The 19151-nt window shown below is 37.1% G+C and overlaps 2 protein-coding genes across 5 annotated transcripts; one reads left to right on the forward strand and one right to left on the reverse strand.

The window, feature by feature from the left end:
- Positions 1–266: 266 nt before the first annotated feature.
- Positions 267–11588, reverse strand: LOC131927971 (spermatozoon-associated protein kinase-like). Of its 4 annotated transcripts, none has more exons than XM_059283847.1 (6): positions 11514–11588; positions 9727–9851; positions 8776–8922; positions 8009–8157; positions 3924–4045; positions 267–1417 (listed from the first exon to the last, which is right to left on the reverse strand). In XM_059283847.1, the coding sequence occupies exons 1-5, from the start codon at positions 11518–11520 to the stop codon at positions 4030–4032; spliced, it is 444 nt and encodes a 147-aa protein (XP_059139830.1). In that variant the 5' UTR covers positions 11521–11588; the 3' UTR covers positions 267–1417; positions 3924–4029. The 4 variants fall into 4 exon arrangements, with proteins under 4 accessions (XP_059139830.1, XP_059139828.1, XP_059139829.1 ...); XM_059283845.1 differs by having other exon boundaries at positions 11344–11570; XM_059283846.1 differs by having other exon boundaries at positions 267–1413; positions 11277–11570.
- Positions 11589–13799: 2211 nt separating this feature from the next.
- LOC131927972 (phytanoyl-CoA dioxygenase domain-containing protein 1) lies at positions 13800–18968 on the forward strand. The gene is made up of 6 exons (XM_059283848.1): positions 13800–13911; positions 15034–15176; positions 15262–15359; positions 15438–15547; positions 15936–16024; positions 17077–18968. The coding sequence occupies exons 2-6, from the start codon at positions 15044–15046 to the stop codon at positions 17427–17429; spliced, it is 783 nt and encodes a 260-aa protein (XP_059139831.1). The 5' UTR covers positions 13800–13911; positions 15034–15043; the 3' UTR covers positions 17430–18968.
- The last annotated feature ends 183 nt before the right edge of the window (positions 18969–19151 follow it).

The following is a 19151-nucleotide window of genomic DNA, read 5'->3' on the forward strand; positions in this document are numbered from 1 at the left end:
AATTCACTTTCTGTCATATGTTGTATGGCAGTCCATTATGTTCAGATTATTGTTTTAATAAATATTATTTAAGGCTATGCTTAGATCCATCAACTAGCTTCAGTTTGAGAACATAAATTTCCTTTTATTAAAAAGGTAAATAAAAAATGTTTAAAATCTAAATTACATCGAGTTACTTCGATAATGGGTTTGTTATTAGTTGATTTATATTAATTGTATAGCCTTTTATAAAGATTTTAAAACAATAATTTACAAAAGAAACACCATCAGAAGGCATCAAAATAAAAGACTTTATTATTATGAAAAATAAATGTATAAAAACATCTACAACATTGGCTTGAGAAATGTAAAAAAAAAAAAAACCAACTAATCGTGTTGAAAGTACATCCAGGTTTCCTGTCATATAAATTAGTCCCAGATCACCTTCTAGTTGTGTGCCAGACATCCAGCCATTCAAGACATTTCAAACCGCTTTCACACCCAGAGCAAACAAAGCATTATTATGGTCATGACGAGGATCATTTAAATCAAATATTCATTAAAAGCTTCTCTTCCTTCAATACTTATTTTTTTTTATTGTTTTGAGGATTTATTAAAAAAATAAAAATTATCCTAATGTTACAGGTAATTCTGTTATTGATTGAAAGTGATTTAATCAGTGTAATGAAGGGTTAAAAATAGCTGCATAAGATGTTGAACACAAACATTTGTTTCTTGTTGAAACATGAATTATAGAGAACCTAAACATGAGCAATATGATGGACTGGACCAGTCAGGGTCTAATCAACTAATTACTGCCTCTCTTCTAATTTCTTAAGCCTGTCGCATTTAAACACAAATATATTTTCATTCAAAAATATTTGAAAAGTATAATCTAAACAGAATAATTTTAACTTCTTGCAACCAATAGTTTACATATTTGAATTAAATACTGTCTAGTTTAGTCTGATTGGTTCTTAGAAAACGCTACATTGTAGAGACCAGCAAACCAGCTGCTTGAGACAATTGTTTTTAGTAAAACTTGAGCCCAACTGGCCAATAAAGCTTTACTAAATGTTAATTTTTATTCAGAACCCATCTATATAGTTTGTTTCAGTGGATACGACATTCCATCTTTTTAAAACAAACGCTACAAGTTGCTGTTTCACTTTGGGTGTTATTTCCTGGTAGAGTGATCCGAAAGATTTTAGAAATCAATGAATTCTTCAACGTATTTATCAGTCTTCAAAATAGAAATGCTTTCTTCTTTACTGCGCTCAAAATTTGAGGTATCGGTTTCATTTTTAAGATGTGGAATCCATGGTGCTTGGTAGGCCTTGGTTATTATTTTCCGAAAGTCAACATCCTTGTACCAGAGGTGGTTGATTATGTCAAAGGCGCCCTCTTTGAGATTGCCATATCGTTTAGTGACGTCTATCTTTCAAGAGAGGAGAACAAAGTTGAAATGAAGCATCATAGAAAACAGGAAGTTTGACTGCTTGACTACTAAATAAATAAAAACATGGATACAAGTTGTTCTTGTTGCAAACTACATATTCTTCTGCAGTTTTCTAAAAGGAAAATTTGAAAATGATTTCAGATCTCACAACCATTTTTCATGTCTATTATTTATTTTAAAAGTTGTCAGGAATTATTTGTAGTAAGGCCTACAGTTTTAAAAAATCTCAAATCTTATAACATTGATTGGTCAGTTCAGAGTATTCTGTTTTAAACTCTGTTAAAACCTTTTCCTATTTTTAATTTTCTTTTTGCTTTTACACTAGCTTTAATTAATGATTAACTAAACTGAGAATATTCTGGATGTCTGATGTAATGTCACCTGTTGCTCTGATGCATATGTAAACATTATAATTATAAGCACCGGTCATAGAGAATAAACGCCACTGCCAAAAACATGAGGGGATCTTAATTATTCAATATTGATAATCAATTAGTCATGTCGGGTGTGACAGGTGCTATTAGAATAAAATATTCGTTAGAGGGGCCTTTGTGACAGATGTAAGAGTTAGAGATATTTGTGACAGTTGTATCAGTTAGGGATCTTTGTGACAGTTGTATAAGTTAGGGATCTTTGTGACAGTTGTATCAGTTAGGGATCTTTGTGACAGTTGTATCAGTTAGGGATCTTTGTGACAGTTGTATCAGTTAGGGATCTTTGTGACATGGATCTTTGTGACAGATGTAACAGTTAGGGATCTTAGTGACATGGATCTTTGTGACAGGGATCTTTGTGACAGGGATCTTTGTGACAGATGTAACAGTTGGGGATCTTTGTGACAGATGTAACAGTTGGGGATCTTAGTGACATGGATCTTTGTGACAAATGTAACAGTTGGGGATCTTTGTGACAGGGATCTTTGTGACAGATGTAACAGTTGGGGATCTTTGTGATAGATGTAACAGTTAGGGATCTTTGTGACAGATGCAACATTAGGGATCTTTGTGACAGATGTAAGAGTTAGAGATATTTGTGACAGTTGTATCAGTTAGGGATCTTTGTGACAGTTGTATCAGTTAGGGATCTATGTGACAGTTGTATCAGTTAGGGATCTTTGTGACAGTTGTATCAGTTAGGGATCTTTGTGACATGGATCTTTGTGACAGATGTAACAGTTAGGGATCTTAGTGACATGGATCTTTGTGACAGGGATCTTTGTGACAGGGATCTTTGTGACAGATGTAACAGTTGGGGATCTTTGTGACAGATGTAACAGTTGGGGATCTTAGTGACATGGATCTTTGTGACATGGATCTTTGTGACAGATGTAACAGTTGGGGATCTTTGTGACAGTTGTATCAGTTAGGGATCTTTGTGACATGGATCTTTGTGACAGATGTAACAGTTAGGGATCTTAGTGACATGGATCTTTGTGACAGGGATCTTTGTGACAGGGATCTTTGTGACAGATGTAACAGTTGGGGATCTTTGTGACAGATGTAACAGTTGGGGATCTTAGTGACATGGATCTTTGTGACAAATGTAACAGTTGGGGATCTTTGTGACAGGGATCTTTGTGACAGATGTAACAGTTGGGGATCTTTGTGATAGATGTAACAGTTAGGGATCTTTGTGACAGATGCAACATTAGGGATCTTTGTGACAGATGTAAGAGTTAGAGATATTTGTGACAGTTGTATCAGTTAGGGATCTTTGTGACAGTTGTATCAGTTAGGGATCTATGTGACAGTTGTATCAGTTAGGGATCTTTGTGACAGTTGTATCAGTTAGGGATCTTTGTGACATGGATCTTTGTGACAGATGTAACAGTTAGGGATCTTAGTGACATGGATCTTTGTGACAGGGATCTTTGTGACAGGGATCTTTGTGACAGATGTAACAGTTGGGGATCTTTGTGACAGATGTAACAGTTGGGGATCTTAGTGACATGGATCTTTGTGACATGGATCTTTGTGACAGATGTAACAGTTGGGGATCTTTGTGACAGGGATCTTTGTGACAGATGTAACAGTTAGGGATCTTTGTGACAGATGTAACAGTTAGGGATCTTTGTGACAGATGTAACAGTTAGGGATCTTTGTGATAGATGTAACAGTTAGGGATCTTTGTGACAGATGTAACAGTTAGGGATCTTTGTGACAGATGTAACAGTTAGGGATCTTTGTGACAGATGTAACAGTTAGGGATCTTTGTGACAGATGTAACAGTTAGGGATCTTTGTGACAGTTGTATCAGTTAGGGATCTTTGTGACATGGATCTTTGTGACAGATGTAACAGTTAGGGATCTTTGTGACAGATGTAACAGTTAGGGATCTTTGTGACAGATGTAACAGTTAGGGATCTTTGTGACAGATGTAACAGTTAGGGATCTTTGTGACAGGGATCTTTGTGACAGATGTAACAGTTAGGGATCTTTGTGACAGGGATCTTTGTGACAGGGATCTTTGTGACAGATGTAACTACCTGAATGAGCTTGGACAAGAGGTTTGAGAGCTGCGGCTTGAAATGGCTGGGATAATTGACGTTACACTCTACGATCATTTCATACAGCTTGATAGGTGTCTTATGGTCAAATGGTACATAACCTGCAAATACAATTGTGGTTAAACATTACATAACAGTAACACACAAACACAATTGGAAAGTTTAAAGTAATGTATTATTTTCTATATGTCAAAACACAAGCCACTTAAAAAGGTAAGTTTTCAAAAATTGTATTAAAATATTTTAACACTCGGACTAGCTCTGTATTTGTTAGGATTATTTTAATAATCCATTTTTCTGCTTAAGTCTATTTTTTTTGTAATATTTTACGCTTTAGCAGACTACGAACTTCGTCTCACAAAGCAATCCTCCGAATGACACTATTTAACGGTATCGATACTTTTTCAACCCCTTTATGCGCCGATTGATTGATTGTAAAATATAATAAATTTTATGACATTGACGCTTTTAAAAAAAAGAATACTTACAAAATTGGAGTTTAAATGTTGCTAACGTAATTATCTTGTGTTAAATGTTAATACAAAACACATTTATACAAATATGTAACGTTTTGAAGGCCCGCTCTAGTTGTAACTAATTCGCTGTAATCATGATCGAACCGGGAATCGAGCTATTAAAATAAAATACTGTAAAAAGATACACACTTAAACTAAACATGGATCGAGTGTAATATATCCATCTATTTAATTAAATGCACTAGTAGACTTCTTATTGTTAATTATTAGCAATGTAGAAAATATTGAAAATGGTCTCACAAAGTAGACCAATACTAGTAATATCGATACCACTTAACACGCATCTCCGATCAGCCTTAAATCTAGTATTTAAGCCCCGAACTTACTAGTTAATTAATTAGCTCTAAAGGCTTTAAACATGATTAATATTGATAAAATTAAAATTAGTGATTCAATTATTGTTTAAATTGTAAGGTTCTTGTTAATAAAACACCATTTTGCAATGTCTGTCAACCTATTAAGTATGCCTATTAAATATACTATATATTTTAAAATAGGCATATCGTTGTTTTCGACTTACTAGCTTATTATTACTCAGTTGTTCTTTTTAAGCACTCACAAACACACTAATTTTTTGTTTAACTAATAACTGTAATAAATATATTAATATGAGTGAGGGTTACATAATATTATTAAAGTTTAATTAACTTTATTAAGCCTATAACTTGATATATTAGTAGTAACATATTTTTTGCGGACGTTACAAAAACAAAAACCAGTCACTCTTTTAATTAGTGGTATCGATGCCCTTCTTCAAAAGGTCCGTGTATTTTTTTTTAAATAATAAAATATATTATAAGTAGAACTATTAATTTTTTTTAGCTATCCATTGTCAAAAATAAATAATATAACTATAATTAACTACTTATGATTTCATTATTTATAGGCAAGACAGAATGGGGAAGAAGAATGCCTTGAATGTAGTAAATCTCTATCAAAGTTATTCTGGTGAAAGTGGTTAAGTGTGAATAGGCAATGTAGTTTATTTGTACTATATACAAAATAAAAATATCTCCAAGGTACTTGATAAGCTATTAGATAGAAACAGACATATAAAAACAACAAAAAATTATTTTGCTAACAGAAACTATGTAATTTGTAAACAAAATCAAAAAAAAAATTCATGCTCTTAAAATCAAACCCTGAAAGAAATTGGCAACAGTTGGTTAGTTATTTCAATGAACCTTATGTAGGAATAAACACACAGGCAACACCACTATCTATGAGAAAAGGTTAAAGTTAAATTAAATAAATCAATGGAGTGGCTTGATGCAAAAAGTATCAATGAACAAAATCAGCTAATTGATTTTGCTATAACTGAAGGTGCTCGCAGGCAAAGATCACACAAAACCCAACAGCGAGAAATTGAAATCATACAAAGAAGAGAAGAGTCAATTAAAGAGAAATAGAAGAAAGAAAGAAAGAAGTTAAAGATAGATGTTGATAAGTTGGCAAAAGGTCAGTTCTTTATTAATGATGAAATATTCTGCAATGTGGAGACCAGACAAAAACAAGTGTTAGCTAAAATTATCAAGATAGACTGGCCAACTGCTAAAACACAAGTGGGAATGTATAAATGAAAATGACACCTTGTTTTTTGGTAGAATGTCTTAAGACTCAGCTAGTGAGACAAAACTTGATAGATTTGTAATTGCTTATTGAAAGTTATTGGTCAATTGATGAGGAAAATAGTGAAGACTCAGAACTCAATGTAGCTACTTTAATAACTGATATGATCAGTAAGCATCTGTTGTTTGAGTTTTAATTTACAAGTTCCTTTAGAAGTTATATTGTACAATTTTTAATAAACTAAAGCTATATCCATTGCAATGTTTCTTTAGAAGTTATATTGTACAATTTTTAATAAACTAATAACTAAAGCTATATCCATTGCAATGTTCCTTTAGAAGTTATATTGTACAATTTTTAATAAATTAAAGCTATACTCATTGCAATGCACAAAGTTAGTCTCTTTATAAAACACAAGAATTTATATATAAATTTTTGTGACTGCTCCTTGTTCAACAAAATACAATTCTAAGTTCATATTTGTCAATATCATAACTATAAATCTAATAATAATATATGCATCTGATTAGCAGGACTGACCAGATATGTAGTTATGATATACCTGATTATTCCTGCAAATCAGATGCATGTATTAATATATTCATAAATAATCAGCCTTTAGCTTATTCATTTGACTTTGAGACTACACATCCTACACTGTACACAAAACTAGCCAGATTATTGCTTCTATTCACACATGACTCTTAAAATTAAAAGCTTGTAAACTTTGGGACTTTCCTATATAATATTTAATAAAATAAACAGACACACTCTGTGAATTTGTTTTATTCTATTTTTTAATGTAGGCATAAGTTTCCTTGTATGCTATAAAATAAGTAATAGATTTCACGTAAGGCCAGGGCTCATCGTAGACCATGAACAATCAGGGTTGAATTTTGGAGTAGAGCTAGATCTAGATCTTTGTTGTTTTAAATTAATTTAATTTTAATGCACCATGCAGGTGTCCGTAAAAAATTCAATAATCGTGAAAGTGAATTTCATTTAAATCTAGATCTAGATCTAGAATTCTAGATCTAGTTAAACTTTAAGTTTAGACATATGATGGCGATGGGGGTTGAGTCTAGGTCTAGATCTAGATTCTAGGGTAGAGTCTAGCTAATTAGTTTAGTACTAGAATCTAGATCTAGATCTAGATCCTATTTCTTTACATTTAGATTTTAGTCTTAGTAATTAATTACTAGATTAAATAATTAGGCCTAGTGTTAAACGATAAACCTACTTAATTTTAGGCTTTTTTATTATTAAGCTTTCATTGACAGTTTAATCTAGCTTTGGTATTTCCTTAAGCGTAAATATATTTAAAGCTAATAAACTAGATTGTTTAAAAACATTTTATTACAATTTATTTAGTCTTACGTAACCTACTCTCTTCGCTCTAGCCTAGACGCGCGCAAAGTTAAACTGCGATAATGTAATAATTTTGAGAAATTATAATTATGCCTTTTATTAGAAGATTTTTCCATTCGCTTTTTTCGTACTCTCGACGTGACCAACTTTTGGTTTCATTTTCCATAGGCTTAGTTGTCCCCGCAATTTTTACACTAAAACCGTCATATCTAGAGAACCGTTTATCCTATAAACATAAATTTGGTATCATTTTGCAACATTTAGTCCCCTTTATACAACCCTGTCGTTATTTTTGTCATTTTCTTCAATTGAAAAATTGAGTGCAACTAACTAGACTATATCAGTATTTAAGAATTATTTAAGAAACCTTCATCTGGACAAGTGTGCAGAGTTTCTTCCAGGGATCTCTTCGAGGGAATTTATATAGAAAATATATACTTTTAAGTGTCCGCTCCCCCGGAAATTTTAGAATTTTAGTCCGCTCCCTCCCCTGAAAATTTCAAGTGCCCCCCCCCCCCCCCCGGAGAAAAGTATGGAAGAAACATTGCTAGTGTGGAGATGTTCTCACGTAAGACGAGCGGCCAGAGTTACCTGATCAACCGGAAAAGCTCCCCTCCCGGGGAGAATTCCATCACCATGTAGAGATTCGTCGTGTCTTTAAATGCCATCACAAGTCGTATGATAAACGGAAAATTTCCGACACTGCCCAGCAGTCGCTTCTCATTGATTGTGTGATCAACCTGAAACAGACGAGCTCAGGTATTATGTGATACATCCTGCTATTTATAGACTCATTTGGTACACACGTGACAGATAAGGCTCATAACATTGAAACTTTCCGTAGGATAGATATTTGTTGTGGTCGCCAAACTTAAGATTCAACCAACGCATGACCAACCAGTTTAGTCCGAACAACCTTCTCTTTGTTAAGAATTATGACCAACCAGTTTAGCCCGAACAACCTTCTCTTTGTTAAGAATTATGACCAACCTGTTTAGTCCGAACAACCTTCTCTTTGTTAAGAATTATGACCAACCTGTTTAGCCCGAACAACCTTCTCTTTGTTAAGAATTATGACCAACCTGTTTAGTCCGAACAACCTTCTCTTTGTTAAGAATTATGACCAACCTGTTTAGTCCGAACAACCTTCTCTTTGTTAAGAATTATGACCAACCTGTTTAGTCCGAACAACCTTCTCTTTGTTAAGAATTATGACCAACCTGTTTAGTCCGAACAACCTTCTCTTTGTTAAGAATTATGACCAACCTGTTTAGTCCGAACAACCTTCTCTTTGTTAAGAATTACGACCAACCTGTTTAGTCCGAACAACCTTCTCTTTGTTAAGAATTACGACCAACCTGTTTAGTCCGAACAACCTTCTCTTTGTTAAGAATTTTAATGGCGAAGCACTTGCCGGACGAGTCGCTGTTGTGTTGGGCCAGCATGACTCGTCCAAACGACCCGGACCCCAACGTTCTGATCAGAGTAAAGTTCCGTATGGACTCCTGTAACCGTGGGACAATGTGTGGACACGTCAGACGTGTTGATATGGGAGCTTGTTGTGATGTAAGTTGTAATAATATGAGATATGTTGCGATATTATTTTTACTAACATGAGATATGTTGTGATGAGACTTGTAATAATATGAGATGTGTTGTGATATTAGTTTTACTAACTTGAGATATCTTAGGATCAGACTTGTAATAATATGAGATGTGTTGTGATATTAGTTTTACTAACTTGAGATATCTTAGGATCAGACTTGTAATAATATGAGATGTGTTGTGATGAGATTTGTACTGAGATATGTTGTGATGTGTACTGACATGAGATGTCATTCCGTGTTAATGCTATAGTGTTATGTGAATGCTATCGTATTTTTGTGAAGGCTATGATATTTGTGTGAATGCTATGGTATCTATTAGAATGCTATAGTGTTGTGTGAATGCTATAGTGTTGTGTGAATGCTATAGTGTTGTGTGAATGCTCTAGTATTGTGTGAATGCTATGATATTTGTGTGAATGCTATGATATTTGTGTGATTGCTATGGTATCTATTAGAATGCTATAGTGTTGTGTGAATGCTATAGTGTTGTGTGAATGCTACAGCATTGTGTGAATGCTCTAGTATAGTGTGAATGCTCTAGTATTGTGTGAATGGTATAGTATTGTGTGAATGCTATAGTATTGTGTGAATGCTATAGTATTGTGTGAATGCTATAGTGTTGTGTGAATGCTATAATATTTGTGTGAATGCTATGATATTTGAATGCTCTAGTATTGTGTGAAAAAGCAAACTATTGCTCACATTGTACGAGGGGTTGGCTTTAAAACGCTCATCAAATTCTTTTTTAGCCTTTTCCAAGTACTCTTTGAGCCAATTTTCGGACGTGCTCAGGACCAATTCTCCGCTTTTGAAATCCAAGATATTACCTACATATGGAATAGAGTCTTTCATGTTTCCAGTCTAAGCGTCATTCAAAAAACTTACTTGTCTAACCCTAGACTAATACAGTTGAAAATGTTATGTGTGAAATGAAATGATTTTCCTGAGTATGATAAACTCTATCCTCTAAGAACACTAAGCTTGCCATAGTAAAGACACACTGGTAACTGATTCATGTCTATCATACTTACAAGTGCGCGATCATAAGGGAACTGGTAAGAATAGAAGAAACAGATAGTTTGAATATTAAGTGGGCGGTCTATCTTAAACGATGAAATCCACGGACAAAATAAATAAATAACATGAATTGAACTGGAATCGTAATAGAGGAATTATAAAGTCAAAACGTTAAAAAAAAAGAGAAATCGATTACTTGCCACCCGCATTCTCAGTCAGCAAATTGATGTATGTTAAAGGGACGAATAATTAGTCCATAAAAATCAGAAGAAAAATGTGTTATGACATATTTGACTAAACAGATTAAAAAAAAATTATTGCCGCGTTTCTGTATTAGTCAATCGACATTTATAGACGTAATATTCGCCATGTAATATTTAAAAAAAAATTTTTCTGAAATGTTATCACGTTATAAAAAAACGTGTACCATCTTTAATAGAAAAAAGACACCTTATTTTCCTGTAAAATTCTGTGAACTGGGCCCATGAAAAAGTCAAACAGTGTCAAATAATAACTGTTATCCAGACCCGCCGGAGATTTCACTGTAGTCTCAAACAGGCCAGCAAGAGAAAAGACAAAGCCAAAATTGTTCTCAAGAATCTACAAATATTTTCAACAAATACCAAGCAGTTTCCTAGAATGTAACTAAACAACTTGATCTAAAACGTGATTTCTAGGCAACTCAAATTTCCAATTCGAGGTATAGCTTGTAGTATAATGTGTATGACATAATTGTAATAATAATGACAACCATTGTTAGAGAATTAAGATCAAAGGCAATGCTATTTAAATAGCAGAAACAGTTATACTATAATTTAAAACTTAAATAAGACTAAATATTTTAACGTTTTGAATGTCATGTCTAATTGTAAACGTGTAGGGGGGTGGAAGCAGGCGTTGTAACTGAAATAGCAATATTAACAGAGAGTGATATTTCAACGCCAAGGGTAGACAAAGGTACAGAAAATAGTCCAAGTAAAGACAAGCAGTCAGACACCAACGGGTTTCGAACCTACCATTCCACACGGCACCTAAACCGTGTGGAATGGTAGGTTCGAAACCCGTTGGTGTCTGACTGCTTGTCTTTACTTGGACTATTTTCTGTACCTTTGTCTACCCTTGGCGTTGAAATATCACTCTCTGTTAATATTGCTTTTTTGTCTAATTGTAATAAAACCTAGAATATTCTGAATTAAATCAAGGATGCTGATGAAAACCATGATGATAATACTAACTCCTGTGAAAAGATTGCAGTCTTATGCAGTTTCTATTACTATTCATGAGTGCCAATCTTCTTCTTACTGTCAATAGTTGATGGGTCAACACTCTCAGAGAATGGTAAAGTCATTGGGAGAAAACAAAATCCTTTGACGTCTCCTTATTAAATATATCAAAAGCATGAAAATGCGTATTCGTGGAATCAGCGTGAAAGAAGGGTCAACCCAACGCTGCTACATTTTACAATGTCCTACCCTCCATCAGAAACTAGGGTCCGACAAAGTGATGCCATGTTTAGGGTTCGTGAAGGTATTACTGGTCCCTGTTCTTTAGGGGGATTTTATGGTGCAGAATCGGGGAATACAACGCAACGCGCAATCTATACATCTAAAACTAGGATGTAAAATGTAAACATTAAAATCAGCGAAACAAATAAATTAAAGGGAACTAATAATATAGGTAATTATTTACTGCGTAGAGCACTTTAACAATAAACAACAACAACAAAACGATTACAATTAATCGAATTTTCTACGCAAAATTGAAAGCAGAAGATTTGTAAATGTTTGATATTTCAAAGTTTTGTTTGAATTTTAAATGCCACATATATATATATACATATATATATATATATATATATATATATATATATATATATATATATATATATATATATATATATATATATATTATAACATTTTTTTTTACATTAAACCCTTTACTAATAAAAAAAAACCTATACATCTTGAAATGATGATTCTTCGGGGGTCGATTGGATACTTCGTTGTTTTTTTTTCATTATTTCATTCCTAGATCTCACTGCAGCTTACATAGTTGTATCATCATCTCCTCCCACTTCTGCCGGAATGTGGGTCACCAACTACAGCTCTGTAAACCTATGTTCTACTTAAGTAAGGACCACCAACTACAGCTCTACATAAATCTATCTCCTACTTGAGTAAAGACCACAAACTACAGCTCTACATAAATCTATGTCCTACTTGAGTAAGGACCACCAACTACAGCTCTACATAAATCTATGTCCTACTTGAGTAAAGACCACCAACTACAGCTCTACATAAATCTATGTTCTACTTAAGTAAGGACCACCAACTACAGCTCTACATAAATCTATCTCCTACTTGAGTAAAGACCACAAACTACAGCTCTACATAAATCTATGTCCTACTTGAGTAAGGACCACCAACTACAGCTCTACATAAATCTATGTCCTACTTGAGTAAAGACCACCAACTACAGCTCTACATAAATCTATGTTCTACTTAAGTAAGGACCACCAACTACAGCTCTACATAAATCTATGTTCTACTTAAGTAAGGACCACCAACTACAGCTCTACATAAATCTATGTTCTACTTAAGTAAGGACCACCAACTACAGCTCTACATAAATCTATGTCCTACTTCAGTAAGGACCACCAACTACAGCTCTGCTTAAAAAGTGATGTTTAAAAAATAAAACATTTAGACACATTAAGTTAATTTAAGCCACGACAAGAATGCTGTGTGTGAGTTACTTACTCGGGCAAGATGACCTAGAATGTCCTCACTCTGCTAACTACTCACCTGTTTCAAAACCTACCTGACGACAGACACGCAGACGATTGACCTCATCACGTAGTGGTCATTGTTTTCCCAGTGAGCCCCCTTTGTTAGGTAATTATCTGCTCGAGTGAAAACAAACCATTGTTCGTTGTTGGTTGTTTCCCTTGACGAAAGCTACGAGGATGAGAACAATAGGACTAAAAGGTGGATTGGAGTTACCGAACTTGAGCTAATTACTCCCCGGCTATTACGTTAGTCCATAAAAAATAGTAAGGAATATGATCTCTAATACAGTTTAAGTTGAAATGTTAGTCGTGTTATTTTTCTCCATTTATGTTATACATTCGGGGGCAAGGGTGCGGACACTGGCTAAGCATAAATTTTCTAGATAAAAAGGGGGAAGGGGTGTACTTCAGTGGCCCCAATCACCATGGTACCCTGGGGTATTTGTAAAGATAGTGTTAGGTCGAGGGCTGTGTCGTGATATTTAGGTCTAGCTATGGGCACCAGGTGCTAGTTTGGCTGCAGCTAGAGCCACGTCTATTGTAGACAAGCGAAAACAGAAAAGTACCATTTAATAAAAGTGATTCGTCCTCACTAAATTACCCTAAAGATTCGGGTGAAGTATTTGACATGTGATGGTTTAGATCCTTGCCAGGTTGTGTACGTGTTAGCCGGCACATGTTGGCCATCACACGTTGGCCAGCTCACGTTGGCCATCATTTGTTGGCCAGTTTTTTGACCCCCATCTGTATAAACAGCCCGCTTGTCTCCCCCTGACTTTGAGCAAGCTAATTACTTTGTATCCATCTTTTTGTTGCATACAATTTTCGAGTCAACAGCCGCTCAAATAGATCTATACCACGGGGGAACTCTAAACTCAAGAGATGATTGGCCAATGAAAACAAAAAGGCGGTTTTTAAACTCAGCAAACATTTGTATTTTTCACAACGTTTTACAAGTGAAGCTTGCGCCCTTATAAAGTAGACAGACCGTCAGAAGGTTTATAAAGTAGGCAGACAGTTCGTGTGGCCACAGTGTTGACGGTAGTGTTCGCTCATCTTGAAATCACCTAAACTTCCAAACGGTAAAGTAGCATTTTATTTGAATCAACTGCTTGATATTCACGTGCTCTTGTTTTTATTGTGATCGCTTCTGTCTACATTCGGATATCTGGTTTAGTTGTGATTTATGACAAATGAAAAAGATATATCGCCGATTTAAAGTAGAATTATAAAAATAGTTTCTACTAACAATTATTTTGACAATATTTTGATATTTTTCAAAAATATTTAATTAATGAGTAGTTTTAATAAAAAAGCTATGAAATGAGAATATAAAAAAAACTCACTACAAAAACAACATGAAAACAATAATTGACAAAAAAAAATAAAAATCAACGGCTTCATTTTCTAGCCAGATTTTTCTCTTTTTTTCTGTAGACAAACCAAAATGTCCTCTTTTATTTTCTGTAGACAAACCAAAATGTCCTCTTTTATTTTCTGTAAACAAACCTAAATGTCTTTTTATTTCCTGTAAACAACCCAAAATGTCCTCTTATTTTCTGTAGACAAGCCAAAATGTCCTCATTTATTTTCTGTAGACAAGCCAAAATGTCCCCTTTTATTTTCTGTAGACAAGCCAAAATGTCCCCTTTTATTTTCTGTAGACAAGCCAAAATGTCCTTTTTCCTGTAGACAAGCCAAAATGTCCCCTTATATTTCCTGTAGACAAGCCAAATCGTCCCCTTTTATTTTCTGTAGGCAAGCCAAAATGTCCTCTTATATTTTCTGTAGGCAAGCCAAAATGTCCTCTTATATTTTCTGTAGACAAGCCAAAATGTCCTTTTTCCTGTAGACAAGCCAAAATGTCCCCTTTTATTTCCTGTAGACAAGCCAAAATGTCCCCTTTTATTTTCTGTAGGCAAGCCAAAATGTCCTCTTATATTTTCTGTAGGCAAGCCAAAATGTCCTCTTATATTTTCTGTAGACAAGCCAAAATGTCCTTTTTCCTGTAGACAAGCCAAAATGTCCCCTTTTATTTCCTGTAGACAAGCCAAAATGTCCCCTTTTATTTTCTGTAGACAAGCCAAAATGTCCCCTTATATTTTCTGTAGACAAGCCAAAATGTCCTTATATTTTCTGTAGACAAGCCAAAATGTCCTCTTATTTTCTGTAGACAAGCCAAAATGTCCTAATATTTTCTGTAGACAAGCCAAAATGTCCGGTTTAGAAGGCCAAGAGCTGGTTGAGTTTTTTGACGTCAACGGCTACGTGTCAGGGCTGAATGTTCTGGATGAAAAAGAAACTTTGGAAGTCAGGGCCAACTTCGACAAAGTTCAGAACGAAATTGGTGAGTTCTTGGTTGAGCTCACATTAATTAGGTCACGTTTACTGTCAGTTTTAGACCAGCATTGAACCATGTCCTCAATTTGTAGGAGAAGAAAACGCCACCTACTCCCTCCACAACAAACACCTGACGGACGAGTGGGTTCTGAGGCTTGCCACACACCCCAACATGCTGAAACCACTCAAGGTAAGCAAAGTCAAATACACGAGAAAAGACTACATGTAAGTGAAAGTCAAAATTGACTCAAGATAAAATCTGTTTCAGACTCTACTGGGGCCGAACCTGTTCCTACTGGACTCACGATTTATCTGCAAATATCCCGTGTCGGCTGCTGAGGAAAAGGAGGCTTTTGTGGCCTGGCACCAAGATGTCAGGTAAGTCTACCTTGACCTTTGTTATGTATAAACTGTATGTCTACCCCCCCCCCTTCTTTGTTTACCATGGCAACAAGCGACGCAGTGAAACCAAACACATGTCCCCCACCAAGAAGCGGCGATCACATCTCACATTCAGTATTCTATAGCTGCAGCCCGAATAATTTGGCTGCTTCTAGATTAGATCTTGATGAAATGTGGCCAAAGTTTATAGCTTGGACAAAAACTGTATGAAGGGTCCAGTCTTTGTATGGCCGGGGGAGTAAAAGGTCTCTGGAGGGTTCAGTCTAAGCATGGCCCGGGGATTCAAAAGAGGTCAGTCTATGGCGTGATCAACACTTCCCTGGGGTTCGGTCTGAACTCACTAACTGTATGTCAACATTTTCAGGTACTGGGGAGTAGAGGGTGACGTCATCAGTGTGTGGATGGCCATTGACGACGCTGACGTAGAAAATGCCTGCATGTTTGTTATACCAGGTGAGTGAGGTGCTCAGCTAGTGATGGTGCTCAGCTACTACAGGTGAGTGCTCTGTTGCCGCAGGTAGATGCTAACACATGTGTATTTCACCCTTCGCAAGGGTCAAATCTTTATTGGGCTCGGCAGTTACAGTTTAACACCAGGTGCCCACACATTTTGTTTCACCAGGTACCCACACATTTTCAGGTACCCACACATTTTGTTTCACCAGGTACCCACACATTTTCAGGTACCCACACATTTTGTTGCACCAGGTACCCACACATTTTGTCTCACCAGGTACCCACACATTTTCAGGTACCCACACATTTTGTTGCACCAGGTACCCACACATTTTGTCTCACCAGGTACCCACACATTTTGTTTCACCACGTACCCACACACTTTGTTTCACCAGGTACCCACACATTTGTCTCACCAGGTACCCACACATTTTGTTTCACCACGTACCCACACACTTTGTTTCACCAGGTACCCACACATTTGTCTCACCAGGTACCCACACATTTTGTCTCACCAGGTACCCACACATTTTGTTTTACCAGGTACCCACACATTTTGTTTCACTAGGTACCCACACATTTTGTTTCACTAGGTACCCACACACTTTGTTTCACCAGGTACCCACACATTTGTCTCACCAGGTACCCACACATTTTGTTTCACCAGGTGCCCACACATTTTGTTTCACTAGGTACCCACACATTTTGTTTCACTAGGTACCCACACATTTTGTTTCACCAGGTACCCACACATTTTCAGGTACCCACACACTTTGTTTCACCAGGTACCCACACATTTTGTTTCACTAGGTACCCACAAATTTTGTTTCACCAGGTACCCACACATTTTGTTTCACCAGGTACCCACACATTTTGTTTCACCAGGTACCCACACATTTTCAGGTACCCACACATTTTGTTTCACCAGGTGCCCACACATTTTGTTTCACTAGGTACCCACACATTTTGTTTCACCAGGTACCCACACATTTTGTTTCACCAGGTACCCACATTTTGTCTTACCAGGTACCCACATTTTTTCTCACCAGGTACCCACAAGTCCGGCCTGCTGGAGCACGTGTCTGAGACCAAAGAAGGGAACCTGCTGACCTCCAACCAGTCCATCCCCGAGCAGCTCTTCGACGCCACCCAGGCCGTCCCCTGCCCCCTGAAGGCCGGGCAGATGTCCCTGCACCACGGGCACCTGGTGCACGGCAGCGGCACCAACAGGTCGCCCCGCCGCCGGTGCGGCTACGTCATCAGATACGTCTCCACCGCCGCCAAGCCCATCGAAGACCCGGACCGCCCAAGGTCGTTCCCTGCAACCGTGTTGGTGTCAGGGGTCAACGAGCCAGAAAATTTTGAGGACCACTCCCCCGACTGGTTCAGCTGGAGCAGCTAATGTAGGACCACTTGAGGACCACTGCCCGACTAATGTAGGACCACTTTGAGGACCACTCCCCGACTAATGTAGGACCACTTTCAGGACCACTCCCCGACTAATGTAGGACCACTTTCAGGACCACTCCCCGACTAATGTAGGACCACTTTGAGAACCACTCCCCGGAATGGTTCAGCTGGAGGAGCTAATGTAGGGACACTTTGAGGACCATTCCCCCGACTAATGTAGGGACACTTTGAGGACCATTCCCCCGACTAATGTAGGGACACTTTGAGGACCATTCCCCCGACTAATGTAGGGACACTTTGAGGACCATTCCCCCGACTAATGTAGGGACACTTTGAGGACCATTCCCCCGACTAATGTAGGGACACTTTGAGGACCATTCCCCCGACTAATGTAGGGACACTTTGAGGACCATTCCCCCGACTAATGTAGGGACACTTTGAGGACCATTCCCCCGACTAATGTAGGGACACTTTGAGGACCATTCCCCCGACTAATGTAGGGACACTTTGAGGACCATTCCCCCGACTAATGTAGGGACACTTTGAGGACCATTCCCCCGACTAATGTAGGGACACTTTGAGGACCATTCCCCCGACTAATGTAGGGACACTTTGAGGACCATTCCCCCGACTAATGTAGGGACACTTTGAGGACCATTCCCCCGACTAATGTAGGGACACTTTGAGGACCATTCCCCCGACTAATGTAGGGACACTTTGAGGACCATTCCCCCGACTAATGTAGGGACACTTTGAGGACCATTCCCCCGACTAATGTAGGGACACTTTGAGGACCATTCCCCCGACTAATGTAGGGACACTTTGAGGACCATTCCCCCGACTAATGTAGGGACACTTTGAGGACACTCCCCGACTAATGTAGGACCACTTTGAGGACCACTCCCCGACTAATGTAGGACCACTTTGAGGACACTCCCCGACTAATGTAGGACCACTTTGAGGACCACTCCCCGACTAATGCTGGAAATCACAAAATGTTTAAAAATATACTAGATTATTTATTTATTTATTTATTGTTCGCCATTAATTTATTATTTCTGAAATAGCATTAGTGCTGTTTATCATGATTGTAGCGTTCGCATGCTTTTAATTTTAACATGTAATACCACTATTTCATCTCAAATAACGTTTTGTTTTCATCATCATTACCACCATCACTACCATCACCATCATCATCAACGTCACCACAACAACCACCGCCATCATTATAATCATAGTCGTCATCAACATCATTACCACAATCATCATCGTCACCACTACTACCATCGCCACCACCATCATCATAATCATAGTCTTCATCACCATTATCATCATCAACGTCACAACCACCACCACCACCACCACAATCATCATCATCACCACTACCATGATCTCGAGTCAGTCCAATGCGAGAAATATCTGACCGCAGCTTTTATCTACTTTCTACGCTTGATTGCAATCACTGACCAAAGGAATGGTTCCTTACTGATGTAGCTTGTATGGTCATGTAGTGAATAAAGAATTGATTCCCTATGACTTTTTTCTTCTTTGTATTTTATTGATACATAAGTAGCATATTCGACTAGAGTTAAGTTATACCCCCCTGTCAAGGTTCCATTTTATTTGACTAGGGAGTTGAGTTATACCCCCCGACAAAGTCCAATTTTATTCTACTAGAGAGTTGAGTTATAGCCCCTGACAAGGTCCCATTTTA

The sequence above is a fragment of the Physella acuta genome, unplaced genomic scaffold (assembly GCF_028476545.2).
Source record: "Physella acuta isolate Inbredline_101_S28 unplaced genomic scaffold, ASM2847654v3 ptg001452l, whole genome shotgun sequence".
Taxonomy (NCBI): Eukaryota; Metazoa; Mollusca; class Gastropoda; family Physidae; genus Physella; species Physella acuta.

Coding starts and splice junctions, on each gene's coding strand:
- LOC131927971 (XM_059283845.1), bottom strand. CDS start 11,389: ATGACTTTACCATTCTCTGAGAGTGTTGACCCATCAACTATTGACA. Junction 9,852..11,343: donor TGACCCATCAACTATTGACA/GTAAGAAGAAGA, acceptor TTCCATATGTAG/GTAATATCTTGGATTTCAAA. Junction 8,923..9,726: donor AAGCCAACCCCTCGTACAAT/GTGAGCAATAGT, acceptor CCACGGTTACAG/GAGTCCATACGGAACTTTAC.
- LOC131927972 (XM_059283848.1), top strand. CDS start 15,044: ATGTCCGGTTTAGAAGGCCAAGAGCTGGTTGAGTTTTTTGACGTCAAC. Junction 15,548..15,935: donor GCCTGGCACCAAGATGTCAG/GTAAGTCTACCT, acceptor CAACATTTTCAG/GTACTGGGGAGTAGAGGGTG. Junction 16,025..17,076: donor CTGCATGTTTGTTATACCAG/GTGAGTGAGGTG, acceptor TTTTCTCACCAG/GTACCCACAAGTCCGGCCTG.